Genomic DNA, 27,286 nt, shown 5'->3' with positions numbered 1-27,286 from the left:
CGTAGTTTGGACACCGCTGTGTTAGTTATTTTCCATTTGTATCTTCTTCACAACACTTTCAATACTCTCAATTCCGGTTAACTTTTTTATTATTAAGATTAGTCATTAAAGTATAACACAATAGTATACACTGCGTGTTCCTTAAACAAATATTATTTTTTCAGTGGACGTTTTGCAAAGCTGCTGCAACGACGCGCATTACGTGCCTGCCATCGCGCCGCGCCAAAAGTCCACTTCGGGATTTCCTCCACCCCCCAAAAATCTATGAAACGTGTTTGCATGTTCCTCTCGGCGAGTGGGGTTGTAGAGGTGGGATCGCGAGGACTGGAGAAGGCTGGCTGGCTGGGGGGGGGAACCCACGCGCCCGAGCCCCACGGAAAGTCCGCCTTCGCCAAATAACTGACGCTGAATGTTGTTTTATTTCTCACGTCGTTTGTTCCGAGCGCACGGACACGCTGCTGTAGGCTACTTGTGGAAGGAGGAGGAGGGGGAGACGCTCGCCTTTCCATCTCGCTTTTGGGTGTTTTTTGTCACCATTGCGCACGACAAAGCGGAGAGACGAAACGCTCGGACTGTGGGAGCCCCCCTCCCTCCCTCCCTCACCCCGGATCTGCTCTGGTAGGTGCCAATAATACTGGGTTTGTGTTTACAAATAACATTATGGGAAGTGAAGCAAGGCTGGGATGGATGATGGACTATACTTCGCTCAAGTCCAAAAAAGTTGGCTGTCATCTCCTCCACGAAATATTGGAGCAAGCTGGCACTGCGGGAGCCGGTGCCGCAGATGGGCTTCCGCGGTCCAGACAAAAGCGCGCTCATTTCCCGGCGACTCCCGGCGCGTTGTCACCGGCGCCGCTGACGAGCTGCCCCCACTTTAGCACCAACAATCTCGCCTTTATTTCCATGCGGCGGCGGCGGCGGCGGCACGGATGCGCGTGGCGTGATGTGGGCCAACTGAAAACTTCAACCATTCTCTGTGTGACCGTTATTGACACCCCCCCCCCCCCCTCCCCCCAACACCACCACCCACAAATAACCAATATTAATGGTGCGTAAAAAGAGTCAGGAACTCAGCTTATTCGCATCTCAGCTACGGATCAGTGTGTTTTTTTGTCCGGGCATGATCAAGTTCTCAGGTGTCCTGAACGCACCACGAGGTGCAGTTTTGTATCCAGCTTTCCAACTTTGTGTGCGTAAATGCAGGAGGGGGCGCAGCACCGGATGGAGGCTGTGCGCGTAATGGTCTAATCGTTGTCACCATGCTTTTTAACTTCCTCTGCATGTGTGCGTGCGCGCGCCTGTGTGTGCGCGCGCGTGTGTGTGTGTGTGTGTGCAGGAGGTGGGAGGAATTGAAAATGTGACGCTCGTCGACAGCGCGTCTGCAGGGGGGAGAGGGCGGAGGCGAGTGTTGGGGGGGGTGAGATGGGGGTCGCATTATGTGCATCGCACGCACTCATGCATAAAGTATTCCCGCGTCTCCACAAGTTGAATCACTTGCACAAGAGTTCGAGGCGGACCAAAGCAGCGATGAGGAGCAAGGGGGGAAAAACGCTGTTGTTTGTTTTTAAATGCTGACTGCGATAAGTCGCCACCTGCGCCCGCAGTGACGTCAGTTCCTCAATTTACTGCTTAATGCTCGAGAGACTGTGGGCATGGAGGAGGTTAATTGTCTGCTTGGCTGAATACTCCGAAAGTCATGGATCCAAACTAATTCCGTTGTGCTAATTTTGTTCAAAAAGTGTCCCTTCACTCCATAGCCATATATTTTGGCTTGTATTGGTTATATTATTGGCTTCTTCTTCTTTTTTTTTTGACCAGGCAGCATTTTGACTACTCTGTCGTTTGTTAAGTACTTGTCATAGCCACTAGGGGGCACTTTCCATAGCATTGGAGATTGTTATGATATGCTGAGATGTAATGGTCATCAGAAATCAATGATGTCATTGTTTTGCAATAACTTTCTAACCAAGCAGAGTTCTTAGAAGTCATGGTTGGAACACTTGTCACTTAAAGCTGAAAGATCTAGGTTTGATGCCCAACCATAACTGGTTTTGATGTGGGCAGACTGCATAGTTATGCAAAATAATCCATATTCCTGAACCAAGATGGAGTTATTACAAGGTAATTTAGGGCGATAGTCTATTGTCTGTTGCTGCGGGAAGATATGATCGGATAATTTAGAATTAATCTTGGGTAACGTGATCAACCGCGCCAAATACGAGGAAGGTATAAAGACAAGCACGCCCTAAAAAGCTTTTCTCCATCACCTATTGATCAGTCAACCATGTCATCAACTGAACGCCCACGACAGCTGCGGTGTCATTAAGGAGAGGATTGCAAGGATGCCTCATGACGATCACATCAGATTGAGGAAGAAAGTCTTCAAAAAGTATAGCGTTATTATGACACAAGTCGTTGTCATGTTAGCTATGTGGATACAATCAGAAGTGGCAAGTATGTTGGGATTGCCAGGAACTGGCAATTAATTCCAAAAAAGGTTATGCACCTATTTCTTGGCCCAGCAGTAAGTTCGTGGAGCCTTCACTTGTTGCCTGGCAACTGAAATGGTTTGGCACGAAAATGTCGTAAACAACAAATTGACGTTTTACTCCTTGGCTATGGAATAATTGAGACACGAGTTGTTAATTAGAGTGCTAGTGGGTGGAGTCAACACTCTTGGATAAAACTATGTTAGTTGTTTGAAGACTTGAAATTGATAACTAACTCGCAACGGTAAAAAAAGTTAATATTTCCTGTATGATGCATTTTAAAATCATTATTTTTTTCATGGACAGAAAATAGCGCTGAAAATAATCACATGTGTAAGGGCTCAGGTAACAACCAATCACGACCGCTTATAAACACCACATGATCAAACAGAAACCAAGTGCGCCATGGTTGGTCATTACATGAGCCTTGAGCGACTATGATATAATTTTCAGGTGACATCAAGTGTCTGAAGGTATTTTTAAGGGTATTAAAACATTAAGCACCATTGATTTGAAAGGGTGTCAGCAGGAACCCTACCGTGGAGTGCCATTGACATCAAAAGACTACTTTTTTATGGGAATAGGTGGAGAAAAAAAAAGGGTTGGGCAGCTCTAGTTGGATCACTAAGCTGGAAAAAAAAGCTAACTGCGGTCAGAATGCTCAAACTTGGCCAGCTTGGTTCTCTTTTCCAAAACAGGGCATTAAGAGTTAATTTTCATGGAAAATAATGTTATCAAGTTCATTAAATTGTAAATGCCAACTGAGTGAACGTATTTAGCGCTTTAAACACCAATTGTTAATTTTCATGGAAAATAATGTTATCAAGTTCATTAAATTGTAAATGCCAACTGAGTGAACGTATTTAGCGCTTTAAACACCAATTGGTTCTTAATGTGCTTTGCAAAGGCTCACATTTACTCATTCTAACAACATTGTAGGCAAAATATTAAATTTCAGCATTAAAACTACTGCTGAAAAGAAGTAAATAAGTAAAAACTAAGCTAAATAAATAAAGTATCCCTATGCTAACAGCTAATAAGCTAATACAGGATTGAGTCAAAAGGGAGATATACTGTACAATTGTAGGAATATATATATATATATATATATATATATATATATATATATATATATATATATATATATATATATATATATATATACGCACATTAAATTAACAGAGACAGAAGAAGACGTTATAGTATTGATTTTGCACTGATATATTACTCGCCATCAGGGGACACTCTCCACTAGTAAATGCAATCAGGCATGTTACTGTTGCGTTAGTGCAAGATTCTACAATCCAATATGAGTGTGTCATGTTATGTGGAGAATACAGACAAGTTCAGTTTGTGTTGGAGGCAATTTAAAACAAAAAAAAAAAAACTCCACATACCATCTTTCTGCATAAATATCTGATGTTACAACCTGCAGTTTATAGTCTGGTGTGAACTATACATGACAAAAACTCTATTCCCAAAACTACTTTTTCCTTATAGTCCCATAAATATGTGTACAGTATATACAGTATATTTTTTTATCTGTATAGTTTTCTAGCCCTCACAAATGACAAAGAAAAAATAAATTACAATAAAATAAAATAACATTTCCCTAACCCCAACCCCTCTATCTTTTACCAAATCAGCTGGCCCGATTTCCGATACATGATCAGGATCTGGACATCCCTAATAAGAACATCTAACTTCTGGTTGTTATTTGTTAATGCGACCTTTAAACTTATACACTTCATCAGTCTTCAGATGTCGATAGTTCATGGAATTACACACAAAATTAGGGTACATTGGCTACAACTACTCAAGGGCTTCAGCTATAAGAATAATTAAAATGTATTAACTTCTTTACTTCTTGTTTCTCTATGACCATAGCTCCGAAAATGAACTGTGGTGTTAACTCCTGAGTATGAATGGCACGTGTAGTGGTGCTTTGATTGCAGGGTCACGTCAGACATTTAAGGCCACACCCATCTGCACATTTGTTTGTGGACACACAGGGTCATCGGTTGACCCAGATTGCCCATTTGAAACGTTTTTCTCTAGGTGTGTTGCTGCTAATCCTGTTTTTAGAGTCTCTATATATTGAGACAAGATGTATTCACAAAAATGCCCCATACGTCAGATATTCATTTGTTTTACGCTAGGGCAGCATGCGAGAGGGTGTTTTTTTTTTTTTTTTTTTTTTTTTTTATGCGACTACTAATTGGACCGCTGTCAATTTCCAGCAAGCAGAGGTGTAAAGCTTCAAACATGAACCACAGTATCAAGTCTGTGACACAGGAAATTGAGTAACAGTGCCCCAAGTACAAAACGACGCAAAATGATCTGGTTTCATTTGGCATTCAGAAGCGGAGGAGAGATGTTTACGTCTTAGGAGACGGTTCACATTAGGACAGCAAAACCTTCACTAAAGAAGTGACGCTATGTTAGTATCGAAAGAGCCGTGACGCTAGCTTGTTTAGCACGAGATTGCGAACCGCGCTCAAGGTTGATGGTGCCGAGATGGTGATGGATTGAACCGTGTGACCGCTGACAAGGTGCGAACATGAGGGCTCTTAAAAAATACGCAAATAAATCAACAAAGCTTGTTGACAAAACCACAAGTATGGTGTGGTGCTCTTTGGCTTCCGCTTGACTGCAATGCTGAGTATAAACTTGTGATCACTTTAAATCAAAATCAGAGCCTACATGATATTTTCATGATTTAATATTGGTTCAAATGCCATTTTTTTGTAAATTTAGATGACAACTCGAAAAAAAGTTAAAGTTCATGCTGCAGTATGCATGCCAGGCCAGTAGTCAGCAGTGTAACCAATTAGGATAGATATGGTCGATGAGGTTGTTTTCATAGTTCATTGTGGACTATCTTATTATTAAAATGTCTAAATGTTGATCATAAATGACATATAAACAAGAAGAACAAGATTTAATCACATTTTAATTGACACAATAATGCTAAACAAAGCTTGACTGTACCACTCAACTACATTTAGATAAAACAATTTGTGCAATATTTTTTACTGGCAAATTTATTTGGATGTGTAGGCTTAATACTAAAAACATAGCATTTTACCCTATATTGGCACAGGATATGCACTTGATTGATTGCATTATTGATTTTCATTAAATATAGACTTCAAAAACAGATGGGTCAAAAGTAACCTGAATATGACTTAAAAAAATAAAGGAGTGAATCAATATTTGTCTTCAACAAAACAACTCAATTTTGAGTTAAAAAAGGAAAAGATCAATGAGAGTTGGACATATGTCATAGTTCAGTACAATGTATATGTTCAAAAGGAGTAGGAAGGAGTAGAAAAACGTTTCTCATACTCTAGTATTTGGAATTACAACAATACATTTGAAAATCATTTTTATTAGTAATTTGATGCTTTTATTATTATGTCCCTTCAACATTTTTTCCATGTTGCCATGGGGTATTCATATGTTTTAGTCAATACCCAGTGGCCTTATGAGAACAAAATGATATGAAATGATATGTTTGTAGCATTGAGGCTACAAGTACAAATGTTATTTACCACATAACTGTGGTTATCAACATTTTTTCAATGATTTCACAGGTGAAATAATTTTTTTCAGCCGAGTACCAGCACAAATGAATTTTGGATTGAAAACAGAATGTAATGCTATTAGTGTCTGCCTTACTGAAGTTTGTAACTACATTTTGTGGAGGTAGCGCTTGCTGTATTTTAGTCAACAACTCCAAAAGATAGATTGTGTAACATCATCTCCTGTTTCTGTCTCGTCTGCCAGAAAAATGTGCCACTAGTGACAATGTGCATCCATATAAAAAAAAAGGTGTCACTGTAACACAATGTAGAAGTTAGTTTTTGTTCCACTTTATTTGCTCTCAATTTAGAAAAATCCTGTTTAATCTATAAATAGCCCTTGCTATTATGTAACCTAATTTGAGAACCATCGTTCCAACATATTAACAAGTAAGTTTGAGCCTTTCAAAAATTTTACGCTTCATTTTGGCTGGGCAATATGGCCCGAGTGGGTGTTCTCTGGGTACTCCGGTTTCCTCCCACAATCCCCAAAACATGCATATATATTGGATTGCTCTCAGGTGCGTTTGTGAGTGTAAGTGGTTGTTTGTCTCTGTGTGTCCTGTGATTGGCTCCCAACCGGTTCAGGGTGTGCACCGCCTACTGCCAAAAAAACAGCTGAGTTAGGCTCCAGCACACCTGCAACCCGCATAACGGCATTCAGTTAAGAAAATGGATGAATGAATGAGTATTGCCTGGCTGTCTGCTTCAATCACTCTGACGCTTCATGTATTACAGTTGGAAGTGTGTTTTATCAAATATGCATTTTCAGGTCTAAACAAAAACCTTTATGTTGCTAAATCAACTCACAGATCACCATGTTAGCTAGCAAACATAGGAAAGATGATTTTATAAATTGTCTGCTGTAAAGTGAAAGAGACCATAATTAACAGCGGAAGCATGCTTCTGTATTGAAAACATCTTAAAGAGAGCACTTGAGGTCATAAACTTTTTAAGATCATTAGAATGTGGTCGTAAATATCTGGTCATTAAAAATAATGAATATGTTAGGCACATGTAAAATGTGCACCACTATTCAGACAGTTAAGGTTAGTTAATTAAGATAACACTGTGTACGTTTAAAAGCAGCGGCTATTCAAACATTACAGCTATTTTCCATATTATTGGCAATTGAAACTGAAAATTCTTTGAGGGAAGGAGCCAATGTGTCACTGCGTTGTCGTCATTTGCGAGGTGTCGTGGAGCAAGTGAGCAGTATCCAAAGTATCATCCGCTCTGTCAATTCACACTCTCAAACAACCACATAATACATGTCATTTAAAAGGGGCCTATATCATGACATTTTAAAATTTTACTGGTTAAATGTATGCATATAAATTATGAAATCGTATCTTTGGCACATTGGTAATTTACCCTAATTCCTCACATATAAGACACCATTTTTATTTTTAAATGAAGGCCAATAGTATGTCTGCGTCCTATAGGCTACACGATACTTAAAAATGCGATTTTTAATTTTTTTTCCGACACCATTCAAGGAAAATTGATTCGTCAGCCACATAAGCCGAGATTTGATGCAGGCGCGTCTTTTTTTCGACCGTATTCTTCCTTAAAATAATTAGCATAACAGGATGAGCTAGAGGGCGGATGGCAGTTGGCTGTTAGCAGCCAGTGCCTATTGCAGCTAAAAGCGGTTCGTGTTACCAGGGGTTGTTATGGCGTTATCTTCAATAAAAGAAGCGCGCAGGCTGAACCAATGCCCGAGTCCATCCTTGCTCACACGCAAGAATATTATTAAATCAAAGAGGATCATGTGAAGGTTCTGATGTCTCCAGATGATTCAGTTAAGAGTGGCACACAGGGCTGTGTGCACTGGTTAGAGAACTTAGAAAGGATTTCATTTCACTCGTTTATTAATTGTGTGGGTTTTTTTTTTTTGGCATATACACCCAATTATAAACATGGTGAAACTTGTTCACAAAGAAAAGGAAAAAGAACTGCTTCAAGCGCATTTAACATTACACTGGCGAGGCATTCACGACTAATCGCTATGTGGGAAATCTGAAAGACACTTAACCCGCAACAAATATATAACTTACGGATATGAAGACAAGAAAATATGAAGAGTTTACGAATATAAGATGTATTTTGTTTTGCTATAGTTTTTACATTGTCGCCTGTCGGTGTGTCCAATACATGGTAACATAGAAAATACCAGAATTTTAGCCCCAAATTATGAGCGCATCCTGTGACGTATTAAGTATATGAGTCCCTTATTATCTGCTCGAGAAGGGCCGGTGGTGAGAGCTCAGGATAAACAAAGAATTCTTAGCAACGCTTCATTAAAGGAAAACAACATTTTTTGGTGCGTTTAGGGTGATGAATTAACATGTAAATGAGTAAAAGCTCCAAAACGTTGAATTTCCAAGATACGGGCGCCATCGCTCGGGTCGGCCGGCGAAGAATAGACGGCCAGTTGGCCAGCTGCGCAGCGGAATTAAAATCATTACAGTAGATCAGAGGTTTTCTTAAAAGTGTTTGCGTGGGTCCTCCCTGCCAGTTTTGTCACTTTGTAGATGACTTGAGAACTCATTTCTTCTGGCGATTGATTATATGCCAATTCATTAATCTTGTGGAACACTCAAGGCTTTTAACACGTTTACTGTATTTAGAACATTGATGAAGCGGCTGGATCAGAGCTGGATATTCTCCCAGGCCTTGATTAATCAAGAAATAGCGCCGGGCAAGTGCCCAAGCTCGCCCGATTTACTTCTACAGATGCACAGCTGCCAGAGAGCAACTCAGAGTGTGTGAAATTCAAATGTCTATCAATAACCACTTATCTGCTTTTAACTACATGAAAGTATTCAGAAATGACCACTAAACGTGTCATTTTTCTTGTCTCTCGTTATATAAAAGCCTCGCGCGTCGTTCTGTGATGACTGGCGGTGCTTTTATGCTTTGGCCTGCCACAGCGCAGAGATGCAATTAGTGTTGAGATGCTTCGGGGGAAACCGGACCCTGGTCAGTGCCGTAGAGGGAGAAACTGAAACTATGGGGCCGAGGGGCTGCGGAGCTGGCTCTGCTTCGCTGGCGCCACATCCCCCTGAGCTGCTGAGAATGTGGGGGCTGTGCTCTTGCCTTTGAAGCTTTACCTCCCACTAATTCTGGCCTTCCAATTTCCACACACTGCACAGCCCCCCCCCCCCCCCCCCCCCCCCCACCCCACCCCCCTCTCCCCGCTCGCCCGCCGTCCTCTCCCCCTCCTTTTCCCTTTGTTTCCCTTATAAGGAATGGCCCGGCCATTTCCTCAGCTTTTCTGTGGGAGGTGGCGTGCTTGTTTGTGAACACGGACAGGTCAGGAGAATACGAACATAGTTTGCCTTTTCATAGATGAGCAGCCACAGGAATCTCAACCCAAGTGGATGAATGCATCTGTGTCCACTGGGGAGTCTCACCCTACCTGCCATATCTATCGTCTTCGCTCTTACTATTGTTTGATTCGACCGCCGCCAAATTAGATGATCTTGTTCGTAGATTTTAAGCACTGTTGAAAGTATTCTAGCTAATCATTGAGATCATAAAATGGCTGTGGAGATAAATCCAAGAATCAATTCAGTATATATCGATACCAAAGAGTTAGTATCAATCATTTAATATATTTTTTTGTTACTCATGGGTCCTCCACAAGTTATCCTTTTCAATGCATGTGCATGGGAGATCCTTGCCGACCAGCCATGATAGCATGGCTACAGGAAGTAGGCGGGGGGACACCCTGAACTGGTCACAGACCAATTGCAGCGTACACAGGGACAAACAGCAAGTCACGCACCCAGTCATACCTAAGGATAATTTACAGTGTCCAATACTCCTAACAAGCATGTTTTTGGAAAGTGGGGGGAAGCAGGAATGCCCGGAAAGAACCCGCACGGGCACGGGGAGAACATGCAAACTCCACACAGGGAAGCCGGAGCGAGCTGGACTTGAACTCGGGATCTGAGCTGTGAGGTGAACGTACTATTCACTTTGAATAGTGCCGCCCTAACCATGTATTCATGAATTAAATGAATGTGTTGCGTTTTCACAAAAGCAGGCTTATGTTGCGTACAATTGTTTTGAGTTACTGATGGAAAATACTCATTTTCAACAGAGATGTCCATTAGGGAATTCTACAAAACAACCTTTAACATCTCGACTTTCATTTCCCTGTAGCCAAAAGGTTCGAATTGTAATCCAAGTGAATGCAAATGGGGGATTAGTAGACGATGCGCACCATTGAAAGATGAATGCCAAAACTTTTAAAGGCCTGTATCACGGTTATTCCTCTGGCATCCGCCAATCCGCGCCATCCATTGGCCCTGTGAAGATCCTTTCTACAAGGGGAGCACTCAATCTCTTGCATACTTCCAACAGCAACAGAAAAATTGACATCCTCGGCCATAACACTGAGAAACGCATCAATGAGAAAAATAACTTTGGGCTTATTTAGGTTAATGAATTAGTATTGGAACATGGTTAAAAGCTCCAAAATGTTTCCATGATACGGGAATTTGAATGTGTTTTTTGCAAAACTTTGTATTTCAACTGGCAGCATTGTTGACTGAGGAACCTCCATGTATTATTTATTATGTCACAGGGAATTAAGTGCAGGATCCCAATATACCAACATTTCAATTTAAATTTCTGAGAAATAAGTCTGATTTTTGTGAAAACGCATTAGATACAATAGATATAAACAATGTGTTTTCAGTTTTGTTTAAGAATATTTTGGATCATACTTTATTGAGTTTTACTAGGGATGGAATGAGACACAAACCAAGATGTCGCATAAGATTGAGTCCAGTAGAAAATTGATCATATAAAACAATATCCAGCATGAATTTCCTGAATTTCGAATTAGATGTGATGCTGTCTCAATTATTTGTGGGTCACATTTGATGTGGTCTTGATCACAACACTCGTGTCAATGAAAACTAAACGTTATTCTCTTAGTAAAGGCAGAATACTTCCCAACTTTATTGGATGTTGTGCAAGTAGTCCTATTGTTTGGTTGGACATCTCTGAACCGGATTTTGATTAATTGGCACACTGCTCTCTTCTCTCCACGTACTCAGGTTCCAGATGGCCCATGAAGGAACGTGGATGAGGGCTAAGCTGTAGAACAGGCAGAAGGCCTGTCCGCTGTCGGTTGGCTGGTCAGTCCATCAAGGAGCGGCAGCACTCTCACCTGGGTACAGAAGGGACCAAGAAGAGGTTCGGCTCGCTCGTCCCTGCCCCCGACCCAGGCGGCGCACACGCTCGGGACCATGTCTAGCAGGCTGTCCCAGGCGGGCCGGACTGAGGACCTGGAGCGGAGTGGCTGCAAGCAGGACTCCCCTGTGATCGAACGCCGGAACCGCAGCGGCATCATCAGCGCACCCTTAAACAGGAGCCTTAAGAACTCCCGCACCCTTTCGCAGTACACGGCGGTCTCTTCGGCCAACGCCAATGGACACAAAGACAATCGCGAGGCAAAGAACCACACGGCCAAGCCTCAAGCTCCTCCGCCGCCCCAGCCCACCGTCTCCGCGCTGGCGGCGGCCAAGTTGGACCGAACCCTAGAACAGGTTCTGGAGGGACAGAACGGCTTGCTGCACTTTGCCCAGGCGGCCGCATTATTAAAGCGGGCCGGTATGGAGCACATGCTTCTGCCTGGGGGCATGGGAGTGGGAGTTGGCGGAGGAGACGCAGGCTCGGGGGCTAGCGATTTGGAGGGTACGTCTGTCACGGATGCCGTAGGTGGTCCTGTCGACTTCCCATATGGAGTAGGGGGCGGCTTCCCCTTCAACCCGGGCCTTTTCATCATGACGCCGGCCGGAGTGTTTCTAGCGGACAGCGCGCTGCACATGGCCGGCCTGACCGAATACCCGGCGCAGAACGAGCTGGCCTCCGCTATCAACTCCGGGAAAAAGAAGCGAAAACGTTGTGGCATGTGCCCACCTTGCCGGCGGCGGATTAACTGTGAGCAGTGTAGCAGCTGCCGGAATCGCAAGACGGGGCATCAGATCTGCAAGTTTCGAAAATGCGAGGAACTGAAAAAGAAGCCCTCTGCTGCTTTGGAGGTAAGAAGGTCTGGGACCTAAATATGGATTTGTTACATCGAAATCATTTCACACCAAAGGGAAAGCATTGAAAGAAGACACGAGGGAGCTGAAATTTTACCCAGTTGGTGACAACATGGCACACCCACTTAGTTATAACTCTACTACCAGGAGTGTGACATCACTTGGTGAAAATACTGTGAGAATGATGTGTAAGAAAATGACCCAAAAATTGTCAAAGTACTGCACAAGCGTTAAATAATGTGACTTAAGGTGAACTAAACTCCAACATTTTCTGTACAAATCTATGTTCTATGCACCCTACCATTCCTAAGCAGGAATATGCTTGTGGAGAATGAATTGAGCGGTAAAATACACCCGTTTATTTATTTATTGTTTAATCGATTTAATTTGATTGATTGAAATTAAAATCCCGTTACAAAAGGTTATGAATAAGTAAAATAAAATAAAATAATGAATAAAAGAAAATAAGGGTCATCTATAGAGATCACAATCAAACACAGTTTACATGTTGAAAAGGAGTAAGAGAAAAACATAAACATTGAGTACTAACTATCCTTTGCTGTGCTGTGTTTAGATTTGTGGGGCTGCAGAGAATCGTCTTAAAAAATATGCTTAAAAATCCACTAATGCATGCTAACAGCAAAACGTTTTGATTCTATTAACCTATAGTCCAAAACTACCTCCAACGTTTGTTACTTCGTAGAGTGGTTTCAAAATGTTTAGCATACAGGATATGTTATTGGAAAAAAAAAAAAAATCAAAATCAAAATCAGTTGGTCATTAGAGCCCACTGGATGCAATAGTGATAAAATGTCAATATTTGTTGTTAGAGAAATAATCCCAATTTATAATCTCCAGTACATTTCTTACTACTTACTTACATTGACTGACAAATGTGTGAGCCAGCACCTCAAATCAGATCATGCGTTTAAGACGGTGGGCGGGGTTTTTTTTTTTTTTGGTGGAGCAAGTTGTGACAGGTGGTGCGCGGCCTTGTGTACCATAATCATAACCTGGCCCATCATCCACCACTGAGCCGTTTGATTCACAGGCTGAAAAAAATCTCGCCTCCATGAGGGCATTTTCAGTTTGGTCACGTTCCGCTTACACATGCATATTAATACTTTGGCGAAAATGTGCGGTAAAAATGTAGCTGGCAAAGTGATGGTAATTGTGTACAGTATGTGTTTGTGTAGGTGTACACGTGTGCGTAAGTAGGTGCGTGTGCGTGTAATATGGTCCATCTGGCCTTGGAGCTGTCATCTGGAGCACCAGGTGTCAGCGTGGCACACGTGCCCCCCCCCCCTCCTCCTCTTTTGCTGCCCCTGTCCCTCTCTCCGCTGACACTCCTGCTCAACTAAATGGCCTCGGAAAGAAAAAGAAAAAAAACGTACTGCCCTTTACCTCCGTCGCTCTCCGCGGCTTAACCAAGCATGGCTGCGATGACAGAATGACCGATCATGAAATTAATTTTGGCAGATGTTCCAATCTCAAAAGAGAAGGGACGTTTCTTATCGGTTGATGAGAGAATCACTTTACTTTGTTAGAACACAAAGACTGCTTTGTTCCTGTGTGACGGAAGTAGTGTTTGATGATAAGGTATTTAATGAGGCTAAATATGCATTATGAGGACAAAAATATTGGGACGCCTGTCCTTAACACTTGGAGCGTTGAAAGTGGCTCTAACACAGGGGTGTCCAAATTTGGCCCTCGAGGGCCACTACCTTGAATTCTTTTGGAGTTTCCGTCCTCAAACACACCTGATTAAATCGATGAGCTCATCCTAGAGATGCTGATTATTTGAATCAGGTGTCTTAGGGGACAGGAATATTAAAAACATGCAGGATAGCGGCCCTGGAGAACCGGATTCCGACACTGTGCACTAACATCATCACAAATCAGTCTTCTACAAACTCTTCGTTCTCACTGAGACCGGGAGCACAGAATTGTTTTATAACAAGTGATAACATTCAGGCAGGGTGATATAGTATTGTATATAGTATGAAATAGTATATAATGAGGCGAGTGCCTTTCAAAACGGTCATTGGCAAGCGATTTGCTATTGAAAGACGCGTCATCTCAGCTCAACTTTTCTACATTCTGAATATGTACCAAAAAAAAGATTTGACAAAAGTCCAAAAGATCTCTTTTACTCTTGATTTAGAGTTGATCTAAAATGTAAAAAAAAAAAAAATCTATTTTATGAATGAAAAAAAGAGAAATCTACTTCCTTTTAACAAAAATACATCAATGTTATTCTTCGAAGGCCACTATCAAAATAAACACACGAAATAATTCACGTACGTTACTACAATGCCAATAGCACTTTTATTTTGACGTTGACCTTTGCAGCGGTGTTTGCTAGCAGTTTACTTTACTCCTCCTCGTGACTCCGTTTTATTGCCATCACACACATCACATCCCTGTCAAGATCAACACACTGACGCTAAGAAACCGTCACTAAATGACACTGTCATTGTATAATACGGCACAAATCTCCAGTGTTAGCGCTAGCTGCTAATGTAGCGCCTTTAAAATCAGTCAACCTTCAAACCGGGGTAGAAAAAGATCTATCTGTGCATTCAACATTAATAACTGCAAATATCTAAACAATGTGGATTTTCTGTCAGTTTGTAAAATCTGACATTTACCAATTAAAGCGGTGGAATTACTTTGATATTTTACTTACCTACAATAAATGGTACGTCGAGTCACTTTGATTAACAATATCCAATCAAAAAGCAAGGCTTCCGTCTTGCATTTCTAGTGGTTGGTATGTCTGGGATGTATCGAAATCAAGACTAGAGTGACAGTTATGGTTCATATGCTGTTTTTTATGGAAACGAAAAGAATGCAATTTCCTTATCATTCAAAACTTAATAAATGTTAAAAAATGACACTTTAATGTCTCCATTTGTCACTCTGTCTTGCAAAGCAGATTTGGGTAGATTATGACATTTTTTTTATTTTGCACATTTATAGACTGAAGCAGAAATCATCAGTCATTTTGCATCAATATCATGTTTAATCATCGGTCAAATTTTCCCAGCCCTACCTTACGACTATTTTACTGTAACTGCGGTGGATTTAGGCTTAATTGATGATTTGCAAGTGACGGGGTCGGCGGTAATGAACTCGATTTTCACACTTGTGATGCCGGGCCAACAAAGGGACTTGAATATTCATGCATGCTGATGTTGGTATGGGTCATCACGTAGCTCGCAACGTCACAGTCGAACGACGCTTCAATTATATGAAATAAGATTTTAATGATATCATAAACCCGCAGAGTTTAATAGTTAACTGGTGGATGTATGAGCGCTGATTCATTAATTACAGAAGTCTGTATTCATTTAAATGCCGTTTGTCATCATATTCAACAATACCTGTGCGGCATATGTTTCTCTTTATGTTTCATTTGAATTTAATTCGATAAATTTAGCATAACAATACTTTAATGAATGTTATTAAAGGATTAGGTAGGTTATAATCCTCTACTAATGACAAAGGGGAAAAAACATCAGAGTGTTTCAGGGCTACATTTCTCTTACATCAACTCTGCCGTTGTAAAACAATGTAACTGTCGTAAAGTAATTGAGCGCTGAGTTAGACTAAACAGACAGCGGTGTCACCCGAGATGAAAAATTAGGGTCAATAGGGGAACGTTGTTTTGAGAAGAAACAAATTAAAGTGATTCGATTACATCACATCCACACGCACTAAAAGCGCCTGATAACTCACAGAAGCAGCAAAGTTGCATCCTTGAAGGCTTTGAAAATTACCTTAAAAACTTGATCTATTTCAAGCAATATTCTCCAATCCATGAAATCTCATCTCATTTTTCCTTTTACATTCATTATTATATAAAAATACTTCGCAACGGCATGTGTGATAATATCATGAGGTGGTTTTGAAATGTATTGATTCAAGATTCTCAGTCATAACGTACTAAAGGAGATAACTACACTTATGCGGCATAAGGCAAAAATTTGTTTGACCACTGTGTGTATTGATTAGGCGTGATTGATCGGGGTCCTCCATTTTTTAGAGTGTATGGGAAAGAAAATAAATATTAGCTGTTTGTTTGTTAGCATCAAATATTACGCATTAGATATAGGGTGACCAGTAGAACTGTCAAATTTAATTGATATCTCGACAACTAATCAATTATCAAATTAGTCGGCAACTATTTAGAATAATCAGTCGGGGCCATTGTTTAACTTCAAACGATAAATACCTCATATTTTATATTATTCTGATTTCTGGACTGCACAAAACAATACAAACCAACCAACAATAATTAGTAAATCATTTCTTAATGAGGAAAAAATATTTTGTAATACATTCTAATGCAATGCTTATTTGGTTGCCTGATGGAATATTCAATGCAATATTCATTTTATGGAATCATGACCAGATTTTCAAATTTAAAAACTGGGACATGCAGTCAGTCGGCTGAAAGTTGGCTGAAAATGATAAATGCAAAAAATTCTCACCAGGAAATATAACAAATTTACTGACTAGTTAATCTGTTGATCGGTTTTTGATTATATTATTTTAACAAATGCTAACTGCTATCTTGGATTTCAGTTCAACAGCCTTAAATAAATCTCACCATGATCCAAAAATATTTTATGCTCTGTCCTGGCGTTGTGCCGGTTTAGTGAAATGCATACCGCCTTAAATTTGAGTTTGGTCAAATACTGGTAAATAGTAAAATGTTTCCACGCACCCTCTACAATGTGCTCATGGACTAGTCATTTCTTTTTGGTGCATTGAAGTATTATTTCTATTAATGTTTGAGATGTCATGCTGTGTGAGCAGTCATTGAATGCACCTCCATTCAACTTTCTTTTGCTCCTTTATGTAGCATTCGTTTGAAAACCGCGTCCATACAAGTTAAATCAGCTTGCACTTTATACTGGTGCCCCACATTGCGATCGCACCCGCCAGAAAGCTCAGCTCTCTATGCTTTGACGCCATTTCCCGTGATTTTTTTTTCATTGGTTGATCGTATAAATCATTATGACTAATGTGTGATTGGCATACACATCCAAAACCATTGGCTTGCTGGTTTAAAATAAAACAGACCAAAAAAACCCTTAACCTACGTAACTTTGGGACAAAACAACGGGGCTACTGAAATATGTCGGGATTAGCGATGTTCTGGTTAAAATAGGTTATCTGTTCCGCCTAAGGAGTTACTACAGCGAATCCGATCATTTGTTCTCATCACTGTTAATAGCACCAGTGTCAAACTCAAGGCCAGATCCGGCCCGCCACATAATTTTATGTGTCCCTTGAAATATTAATTATGACATCAAGTTTCTGGCTAAAATATCAAATTTGAAAGTTATCTTCAACTTTTGTCCATTTTTTGTCACCAATACCCCTTCTGCACAGGTTTTAGTGGGCTCTCATTTCAAAACGTGTACAATTATGACAATCAAACTTAAAATTAATTAATAAGTTTGACACCCCTGGCTTAAAAGGAACTGCTTTGTGAACCTGAATATAGATACAGTATTGAATAAATATATAAGAAAAACACCCCAGTATGGTCCATACCAAGGAATAGTTCAATACATATCCTCCCAAATAGCGACAAAGCTAAATCATTACTCTCATAGTGTCAGTTGTTCAAGATGTACCGAACAGCAGCTTTTCCACTCGTGTTATTTGTCAATATTTCGTACATTATAGTTGTCAGTTCGTACGCATCCCGCTGGCAAAACTAGATATGGTCTTAACAGGCTTTGTTATTAAGTCAACAGCTTTTGTCCTGCAGGTGTTTAGATCACACAACACCGCCCGCTCTACACAGACGGTCATAGAGACGTCATCAGCGCACCCGGAATGTCAAATGACGACGTGCATGACTGATTGCTGCATTAGGAGAGAATACAAGTAGTTTGTTTTTATTGCTGTTTCCTCTTTATGTGTATAAAGTAAATTCAGCATAACGAGACATCATAGGAAGGTAGAGCTACTCGATGTCTGCTTCATCTTCCCAAGATCCAAATAAGAAATGATTTTACAATTTATTGTCAAAATATAATGATCTAGTTCACATATTATAGAGTAATAATAGAATACAGTACACGGGAAAAAAAAAGTTGTGTGTGATTGAAAATCAATAAAATGTCATTTATATTACTTTGTTACAATACTTTGACAAATGGTGACCCCATAAAAACTGTCCTGCAATTAATTTCAGCTCGAGACATGAACTCGAAGAAACCCTGTTTGAAAGTACTGGGACCCATTTCCTTTCAACCTACAGGAAGAGACATGAGCTCATCTCAATTCATCACCTGAAATTAAAGCAAATCTTTGCAAATACCCATTTTGAATCAAAACAAAATCAGCCTACTTTCATGTAGGACTACAGAAATCAGAATATATCCTGCTGAGAGGCTGAAATTAGAGGATTTTGACAAGTTTAAATTAAACAACTGCTCGACACGATAACTTGTCGGTTAATTTAATACTCAATTAGTTGTCAATTAATCCATTCATTTCAACAGCTTTAGAAGAAAATATGACCCATTTTTTGTCGTGAAGAAGCGGAAGTTGCACGCTTGTATGTGAGTGCTAATATACCAAAACTAAATTTCGATACTGCTTACTTGATTGTGTAATTTCATATTTAATGGATGGGAAAGCACCGCAGAGCTCAGACTATTATTAGCGAACCAATTAAAAACCACAATTCCATAATACATCCCCTTTAAAACTGAGGAGGGGCAAAAAGGTCAAGGCCAAGCCATAACTGCTAGATTTCCTTCATAAAAGGGTGTGTCCCAGGACATTTTTTTGTTTGTCATTTGTATAAAAGCGTTACCTAGATTAAAGCACCAGGATCTGAGATCATAGTGAGTTGGCGTCAAATAATCAAAATAGAAGTCATCAAGTCAACCTTGTAGTAAGTTGTTTTGATTCTGGAGATTGTTTACATGCCGTTTGAAGAAACGTTGCTGGCTCGTTTTACTGCATTTGCATGAAAAGGTTGTTGTGCGTGCCTTCGAGATCCCTCTCGGCATACGCATCGATACGCAAGCTCAGTCCAGCGAGCCAGGCGCTTAATTTAAGGGTGTTGACGGCAGCTCAAAGAGGAGCGTAAAATCAGCAAGTGAGGGGGAGTTTGCATGCACAGGCCTTTGCCACCTCGCCGCTCGCTGGCGCAGAACGTCTGGATTTATTCTGAGAATGCAACGTTTGATAGAGACATGTGGGAAGGCATAGCTGCACGAGAAATCACTCCACTTGTGTCAGTCCCTGCAGTGTTGTTCGTCTATTAAATGCACGGGAAATTTTCTTGGTTAGCTAACATTAGGCATGGGCCAATATCAGATTCTGATGGTATGATAACCTTGAGCAAAACTATCGTGGTATCACAGTAGTGAGATGATTATCACGCAATCAATTTTATTTTTAAACAAAATATTGAATACCTGTATTTGGAAAATTAAGGAATGTCCGGACAGTAGAATGAATGAATCAAGAAATATATTAACGTACTTGTTCATTAATTGTTCTTAGCTTGTCACAGTGCCCGTTAGTGGTAAGCTATTTTTAAGACAAGGACTTCTTATCCTCCAAGCATGACAAGAAAGTAAGAAAAGAAAGCAAAGCAAAGCAAAACAAAGCAAAGCAAAGCAAAACAAAGCAAAGCAAAGCAAAGCAAAGCAAAAAACAACACAGCGAGATTACGCAAAAACCCTTTATACAATGATGATATATTTTCAAAATAACTTTGAATGTTATCACCTTAACTAGGGCTGCACGATTATGTCCAAAATAATAATTATGATTATTTTGGTCAATATTGAAATTATGATTTTTAATCACGATTATTCATAATGTTAGGTGAAACGTCCATTTATAGCTCTTTTTTTTTTAAACAAGCAATATATAAACAAGGCTTAATAATAACAAATGAAAATTAATAAATACAGTAAATAATAAGACAAATTTACTCAGGACATGGCAAAAACTTGGCACAGAGGGCAACACAGCTAATGTACTTGAGTGCAAACCAATGAAAAAAAATGAAACCTACTTAAAACAACAACTTTTAAGCAAATTTTAATCAATTAGCAGTCATAATGTTATTGTCGATTCATTCAATTTTTTTTGCCAATCAGAATTTTCAAAACGGGTCTTAATTGACAGCTAGCACGGTATAGCTATATATCAGGAATCAGTTGAGAAACAACGCCATTTCACACTAGTAAACGTGGGAAACTTTGCCGTCAAAAGGATTTCAAAGTGGAATTGAAAGCTGAAATCTCAGAAGGGCGCCGTGACGCCGACTCAAGCGTCTTCCAAGTTTGTTTTTTAACAGACTCTTCTCTAAGTGTGCGTGCTTGCCAGGAGTTGCTTACGGTATTTAGGTCACGGTAGTCTTTTTTAGCCAAATCAGGTGTTTGTACCGGCGAACTTTCATAAGCAAGTCCGTCCGCCATGTTTTCTGCGCAGTAAAAAAATTCTGGAAGGTACGAGTTGCGGAAGATCAGGCTGCACATTGCCAAAATTATGAAATTTGACGCGTGAAGTCGCGCGGACTCGTGGGTGCGTCAAACATGAACCAAGCCTTGCTGCAGCCCTTCTCGCCGCTGCTGCCGGATTTGCTTGCTTGCTATTTCCTAAGCTTAATGAAGTCTTATATATTGCATTTGCCCCCTGGTGGTAGGCTGACAAAGTACATGTACAGGTAGCCGGCTCCTTAAAAGTTAATGTCGCAGCGGATTATCTTAATTAATCGTGGCAGCCAATATCGTGATTGCGATTAAAATTGGATTAATTGTGCGGTCCTATCTAAAACCCTTAAATTTATAAAGAAACAAGTTAATTTGACTGCAAGCAGCCAATCATTTTCTGCACTGTTTAAATCCCCCCTTTGCTAGATTAAGCAAAAAAGAAAAGCGTTCATTACCGTTTATAGATAGTATTAGCGGTTATTGAAACCTTGACTTTTTAACACCGCGGTAAACCGTCAGCATGGTACATATTGCAGCTTCATGGTAAGACTACGTTTGTTTTATTTTTTTCATTAAGAGCATCTCTCGAATGGTGATAGCCTCATGAACTTTCCTGCACCCAAAATCTTGGACAGCAGAGGCTCATGTAAAGTGACAGGCATGTCGACTGGCACCAAGACCCATGTGGGACATGTTGGGCAAACTGCTAAGCAGACTCAGTTACATCAGGAAGAATCAAGGAGAAATATGGCTGCGGGGAAGAACACCCTTCACTAAAGGCGAAAGCAAAAGATTTAAGCAATGATAAACTGTCTATCATCCTTCTCATCATACAACATTTTTGACAGGTCAATAACACAGTACAACTGGGGCTGCAACTAACGATTACTAATCAATGATTAGCCAGTAAAAATGTTTGAATTCCTGTCCCTTTTGTTAATAAATAGGACATTATTTCAAATGTATAATGCAGAAAACATAAGTTATGTTTCTGTTAAATAGGGATGGGCAAGTACTGATATCAGGTATCATTATTGGGCCTTATTTTGAAGTGTCGCTACCCGGGTCGGTGTCTGATGCTGGTATCGGCACTTTTGTTGCCAGTTTACAATAAAAAAAGAATACATGTCCGACAGATGGTCAATAAGATGCAATTTTTCGAAACAGATCATTAAAAATAATTGTGTAATATTAAAGAAAGTGCAACATTAAATTAAATCTGTTGTTGATTAATTGTTGCAGCTCTAATTGCAACCATTGCACCATTAAAATGGAACGTGTACGTTGTTAAAAAAAAACAACACAATTTTGTATTTTGACTTAAAATGTGCATTTTGCCTGCAAGAAATGATCATTTCTGAGCTTGAAATATTGCAATAATAAAAAAGAACCTTAACTTGCTTTGTCTTTTTACCAACTTACATAGAGAAAGATGATACATGACATCTTATAAAACGTGTGTCATGCATTGTGTCAAAAAAAAAGTGAAAATTTAATTATTTCAATGCATGCCAATCACCAATGACTTTTAGTGGAGGCTGCTGATGTGGGAAGATGGCTTGCAGTTGGCTGCTAACAATCAGATTCACGCTGAAAGGAATTTTTATGCCTAACAACGTGCACTTTGCTCTGAAATGTCATTACAAGTTGAAATTAGCTCACTGTAAAAGCAATTACAGAAGAGAATACAGAGAAATGTCCACATTGTTGTGATGTGCTAGACAAATTGTGATGCTATGCTAAGACAAATGTGCTCAACTTGTTTGGGGAAAAGCATCGATTGTAGTGATTGGCTACTTCACACCCACGGTTCCCATCTGCTTGAACCAGCGCAATCAGCGATAGCGGAAAAATATTTTTTTTCACCTCTATTTGCTGCCATTTCCCATTGATTGCGCACAGTTAATGAGGAAATGCAGCAGTTAAAGTTCATCTGATGAATGTGTTTTTCCCGCCACGTATTACGACACACTAAATCCAGACCTTACGTGCTTTCTGACATCTGTGGCGGCGCCAGATGTTGCTGCTGTCCTCCTGGCTGTCTCACCGGCTAAGTGCTTCTGCAGAAAGGTCGGCACAGAGACACATGAGGGGTTAACAACACAGACCATAAAATGATTCCAGGCAAGCAATATGCTGCCTGTACCCTATGCTTCATATTTATCTACGCTAGCCAGAATTAACCTATATAATGTTGATTATATTCTTAACATGGATTGCGTCTAAATATGATGATGTGATGCGTCCGTTTATAGCAGTGCTTTTCAATTATATTTTGAAAAACGCCCCATAGGAAAGAAAAACTATAACACGCACTTGCACCCCTGCCGTGACCATAAATAAGGTCATTATTTATTCAAATGTTACCTAAAATGTACACTTTTTAACATTAACATAATAAATAAGCAATATTAACCAACTTTTAACAAATGTTTACTTTTTACATGGTTTATACAGGTTACAGGTTAGTCTGAAACAGAAAAAATAAACGAAAAGTGCATCACAGTGCCGAAAAAAAAATCATAACCACTAAAGCGATTTAGAATTTTTTTGAAAAGCTATTTAAAAATTATAGCACCACTCCACCACCTGGTGCCATGGGTGTGTAATTACACTTCACATGGCAAAAGCAAAGCCTGTTTCCTGTGATCATAGGGATAGGTATGTGTTCCTAAGCTGCAAATATTTTACAGATCACCATGCTCCACATGTACAGCTGTGTGTGTGTAGGGGGGGCACTTAAGAGAACTGTAAGGGCTGAAACATTACACGTGTTTCTTCAGCAACAGACTGAAGCTGTACAAGCAGAGCCAGGCGTTTTGACAGTTCAGTTTTACAATTTTCATCTCATGAGCATTTTAAATAATCTATTAAGCGTCTTGTCGTGTACATACATGTTTTAAAACTTGTTAGGAGAATTCAAGCAAATCCCAGAAGAAGAAAAAAAACTTGATTTGAATAATGTAATTGTTACTGACACTGTCAGCTCAAAATTGGAAAATCGTCTGAAATCATGTTTTTGTGATATATTGACAAAAACAACGCAACACTTCGGAAATCACGTTCAAGTGCCAATTCAGAGCCCTAACAAATGACTCAATTGCGCTAACATTGACATGTGGCACCTGTGTCCATGTTTACTCGTGACTTATAACTCCATCTAGCATAAATTAGCCGCTAGCTAGCAGCATTCGAATGCTCCATATAGGCTGGCATGGTAGACCTAAATGACTTCACACTTTGATGCTGATAGACTAACATTTACTGTTCCTACTGATCACATTTTAATGAACTATTTCTTTCTATTGAGCAAATTTCAACAAACTTTGCTGATCAAATGTGCCAGAAAATTTATTTCTTGTACCTAGTCTATCCAAAAGTGTTAGTAACTTAGTTTTGTGATTGTAAACTCACTCACAAAGGCAATACCTAAGTTATAGCTGTGTGTTATATTTGTTTCTCTAGAATAGTAATACGATCCAGGGTTAAGTTAACCTGAGATAATGTGTAATTATCCAAAAGTTTCTTGAGTTTTTTTTGTGAATAATCCTGGGTCATTTTGACTTTTCCAGAAAAATATTTATAGTGTAACAAAAATGCATACAACACTGCCTGCAACAACGCCGTTTCTAATTGATATGCTCATTATATGTAAGACAAACAGATGAAAACTGCAAATCTGCATTCAATGTTTGCAGTCTGCTTTCAACTGAGTCAGTTTGACCCACTAACATTGTTTTTCTTAAACATGTACCTGAATGCCCAGCTACGCATCATTTTTTTGTGCATGCCAGAGTCCTTAAAATGTATGCTGTCGGGCACAATAAAAACAAAAAGCAAACCAAAAAAAAAAAAAAGAGAACCAGAATTCATCACACATGAGAATTTCTCACTGTATGGTGTGACTTGAGGGGTTTATCATCATGCCAGCGCGTGTGGAGGTGTGTGACTGTACTTGAATACATTTTGGCTTCGGCGTGAGAGCTTGTGTGGGCGCATGAGCTCTTCCTGCCTCGCTTCGGGCTCAGCCGGTGACTTGGACTTTTCAGGATGCACGCCCGATCGGCGGGCCTCCGCTCACTTTGCAGCAGTGTGCCACTCCTGTCGCGAAGATATGGCGGAGGGCGGCGGCCGACAGCGGCTTCGCCCTTAATGATGGCACGGGAGAACCACGCGTGTGGTGGCTAAATAATAAATGTGGCCTATCGGTTTTTGTGTGAAGCCTTTTCCTGCGTCTAATGGCTCATACACATTTCAACACTCACCCCGAGAGTGGAATGTCATTTATGAACCAAAATAGCAAACAAGCAAAAGGTTTCCCTCTTCATTTGGAAATCGGAGTGCAGATATTAAAAAAATGGAAAAAAACTGTGTTGCTTTATATGATCATAGACCATGAATATATAACCATAAAGTAGGGCTGTGCAATAAATTTAATTAATTCGTCGTTAGCTAAATCTGGATGGGTGCTTTACAAGACATGTTTACAATGGGTGCTAAAGGGACAGTCCATTTGTTTAGCCATGTCTTTGCAGTAAAAGGTTCATATTTTGTCAATAATTAACTCTTTTAGTAGCATTCATTTTTAGACTCTGCTTCAGCTTGTCGTTTGAAAATATTTGAAAAATATAAATACGTCCGTGCGATTGAATGTCTGGACTACTAAAACAACGAAAAAAGACATCTTTGGGATTGAATGAGTTAATTTGATAGCTTAATAATATTTCATGTACTGTTAATACTTTGTAAAGTATATGTTTTCACTTGTTGTTGACTGGAAATGACATCAAATGTAATGAAGGCCCAATGATGGTTCAGTTTATGAACACATGACCAACAGGTGAGCCATGATTGGTCATTACCAGAGCAACAGATGATGTCATTTTCAGTCTACAGCTATTAGAAAACTGTGTTTTTAAAGATATTAATTGTACATGAAATGTATGAATTTGAAATGTCTTTGAGATTGAATGAATTAAAGTAATACTTAAAGAATTTTTTTATGGCATTTTTATGGATTTTTAATGGCAGGTTTTTGTGTTTTAATAAAATTAAGAAAAAGATGAATACTTTCAAAACTATTTATGCCTATACCTGAACTTGAAAAGGCTTACAAATGCGCTGACGTTTTAAAATCAATCTGTAATTTTTGAACAGAGCCACAAGGTTGTACGCATTTGTGCAACCAAATGATTTCATTTTTTTCATGAGTGGAAATGTTGTAGTAATCTATTTTCATCTATTTTTATACCTCATTTTTTATATCAGAAAAATCCGACTTTTGAGCAGGAATGTGTAGACTTCTCAATAGCCACCACTGCTAAATTTGGCATACCAAGTTTACCGAATTGAACTTTAAAATTTACATCACTATTATACTACAGTATGCTATTTTACATCCCAATCTATACTGTAGTATATACTCTATAAATTGCAATGCTTTTCCTGATTATTGTCAAACTTTTTTCAAACTTCTCTCCCCCTACTCCCCTCCCTTCTGTTCTTGTGATTTTTTCCAAGAAGGTGATGCTTCCTACAGGAGCGGCGTTCCGGTGGTTCCAGTAGGACTTCTCCTCCACTCCCGTACCCAAAGCTCTGCCATCAAGTGCAATGCCAACTCTTGGATTGTCTCCGGAAAACAGACACTGGCTAATAAATGAATGAGAAAAAGGAAAAAAAAAAAAATCATAGAAAAGAACAAAAACAAAGCCGAAAAAAAAAAAGTTCTGCGGGGGGTAATGGATGCGCCTACTTATTCCTTGAACCAAAAATGAAGCGTGAAGAAGAGCATCTATGGAAACTTTAATTCCCTTTTCTATGTTTCCATTTTGGTACCTTTTGTCCTTTTTCCAGCAGCTTTTTTTCCATGTCGCCTGAACACTGAACTGTTTATTGCCAGAAGCAGAAATTTTAGGCCCCGGTGTGGACAATCAACTAATTTCTGTGTTTGGTGTTAATGTTGTTCATGCGTGGAAAGATACAGTACTTGTGTAGAGAATGTACTTTTACAGCTATATCTTTTAAAGCTAGTGGCTAATGGCAAACATTCTTGTAATTCTTGACCATAATGTTACTGAAACACCGGTCAATGACAAAAAGGCTTTTCACATTGGGATGCTGTAAAATTTCCCACATCCAAACAAGAGAGAGAAGCTGAAGACTCCGCTGTAATTGTCATCCGTCATCATCAGCCCTCGTCTGCATTTCCAAACTACTTACTGTGGCCCCTACTGAGCATGCTCGTAAGCATGCTATCTGGCCGATAGCACTAAGAGACAGCACTTGCTCTGAGTCTACCCTACTGAACGCACTGAGACAAGTTTTGTTTTTTTGTTTTTTGGTATTTTGTTTATTTGTTCTATTTTCATGATTTTTGTTACGTTGCCGGGTAGCTGCAGCTCTTAAGAATAACCAATCTTTGTATTTGTTTAGGAAATTGGACTGGTTTTTGTGAATAAAGAGGAATGCATGTATTTGTGTCAAATGTATGATTGTGTTTGTCAACTTTTCATCTTTTTAAGGTCGCAGAACAGCATCTCTGACAGTCTATAATCTACAGTCCAATTCTACACACAATCACATTTGATGGTTACATTTTAATAGCCAGTTTGTTAGTGTACAAAAAAAGTCAAAAGATAAAACACCTATAGGTAATTTTCAAACCT

At 39.7% G+C, this 27,286-nt stretch overlaps 2 protein-coding genes across 4 annotated transcripts in view; one reads left to right on the top strand and one right to left on the bottom strand.

Moving 5' to 3' along the window:
* The window catches only part of LOC148408923 (uncharacterized), a 75,382-nt gene that overhangs the window by 7,994 nt on the left and 40,102 nt on the right, over positions 1–27,286 (bottom strand). Inside the window, exon 4 of the mRNA XM_088440296.1 lies at positions 22,610–22,681. Coding sequence (XP_088296422.1) covers positions 22,610–22,681 — 72 coding nt within the window. The remainder of the gene's footprint in view (positions 1–22,609; positions 22,682–27,286) is intronic.
* Positions 278–27,094, top strand: cxxc5a (CXXC finger protein 5a). Of its 3 annotated transcripts, none has more exons than XM_088440294.1 (3): positions 278–618; positions 11,149–12,135; positions 26,142–27,094. In XM_088440294.1, the coding sequence occupies exons 2-3, from the start codon at positions 11,341–11,343 to the stop codon at positions 26,184–26,186; spliced, it is 840 nt and encodes a 279-aa protein (XP_088296420.1). In that variant the 5' UTR covers positions 278–618; positions 11,149–11,340; the 3' UTR covers positions 26,187–27,094. The 3 variants fall into 3 exon arrangements, 2 of the variants coding, with proteins under 2 accessions (XP_088296420.1, XP_088296421.1); XM_088440295.1 differs by having other exon boundaries at positions 279–618; positions 26,145–27,094; XR_015868538.1 differs by lacking the exons at positions 278–618; positions 11,149–12,135 and adding an exon at positions 18,912–19,063 and having other exon boundaries at positions 26,145–27,094.

Source organism: Hippichthys cyanospilos, chromosome 18 (assembly GCF_059441005.1).
Source record: "Hippichthys cyanospilos isolate Australia breed blue-spotted pipefish chromosome 18, RoL_Hcya_1.0, whole genome shotgun sequence".
Lineage (NCBI taxonomy): Eukaryota > Metazoa > Chordata > Actinopteri > Syngnathiformes > Syngnathidae > Hippichthys > Hippichthys cyanospilos.
This window is presented reverse-complemented; position numbering and strand designations above follow the sequence as displayed.

Bases quoted from the DNA above. Each gene is read 5' to 3' on its own strand.
- cxxc5a (XM_088440294.1), top strand. From the start codon at position 11,341: ATGTCTAGCAGGCTGTCCCAGGCGGGCCGGACTGAGGACCTGGAGCGG. The intron at 12,136-26,141 runs GTAAGAAGGTCT...ATTTTTTCCAAG, and splicing joins AGCCCTCTGCTGCTTTGGAG to AAGGTGATGCTTCCTACAGG.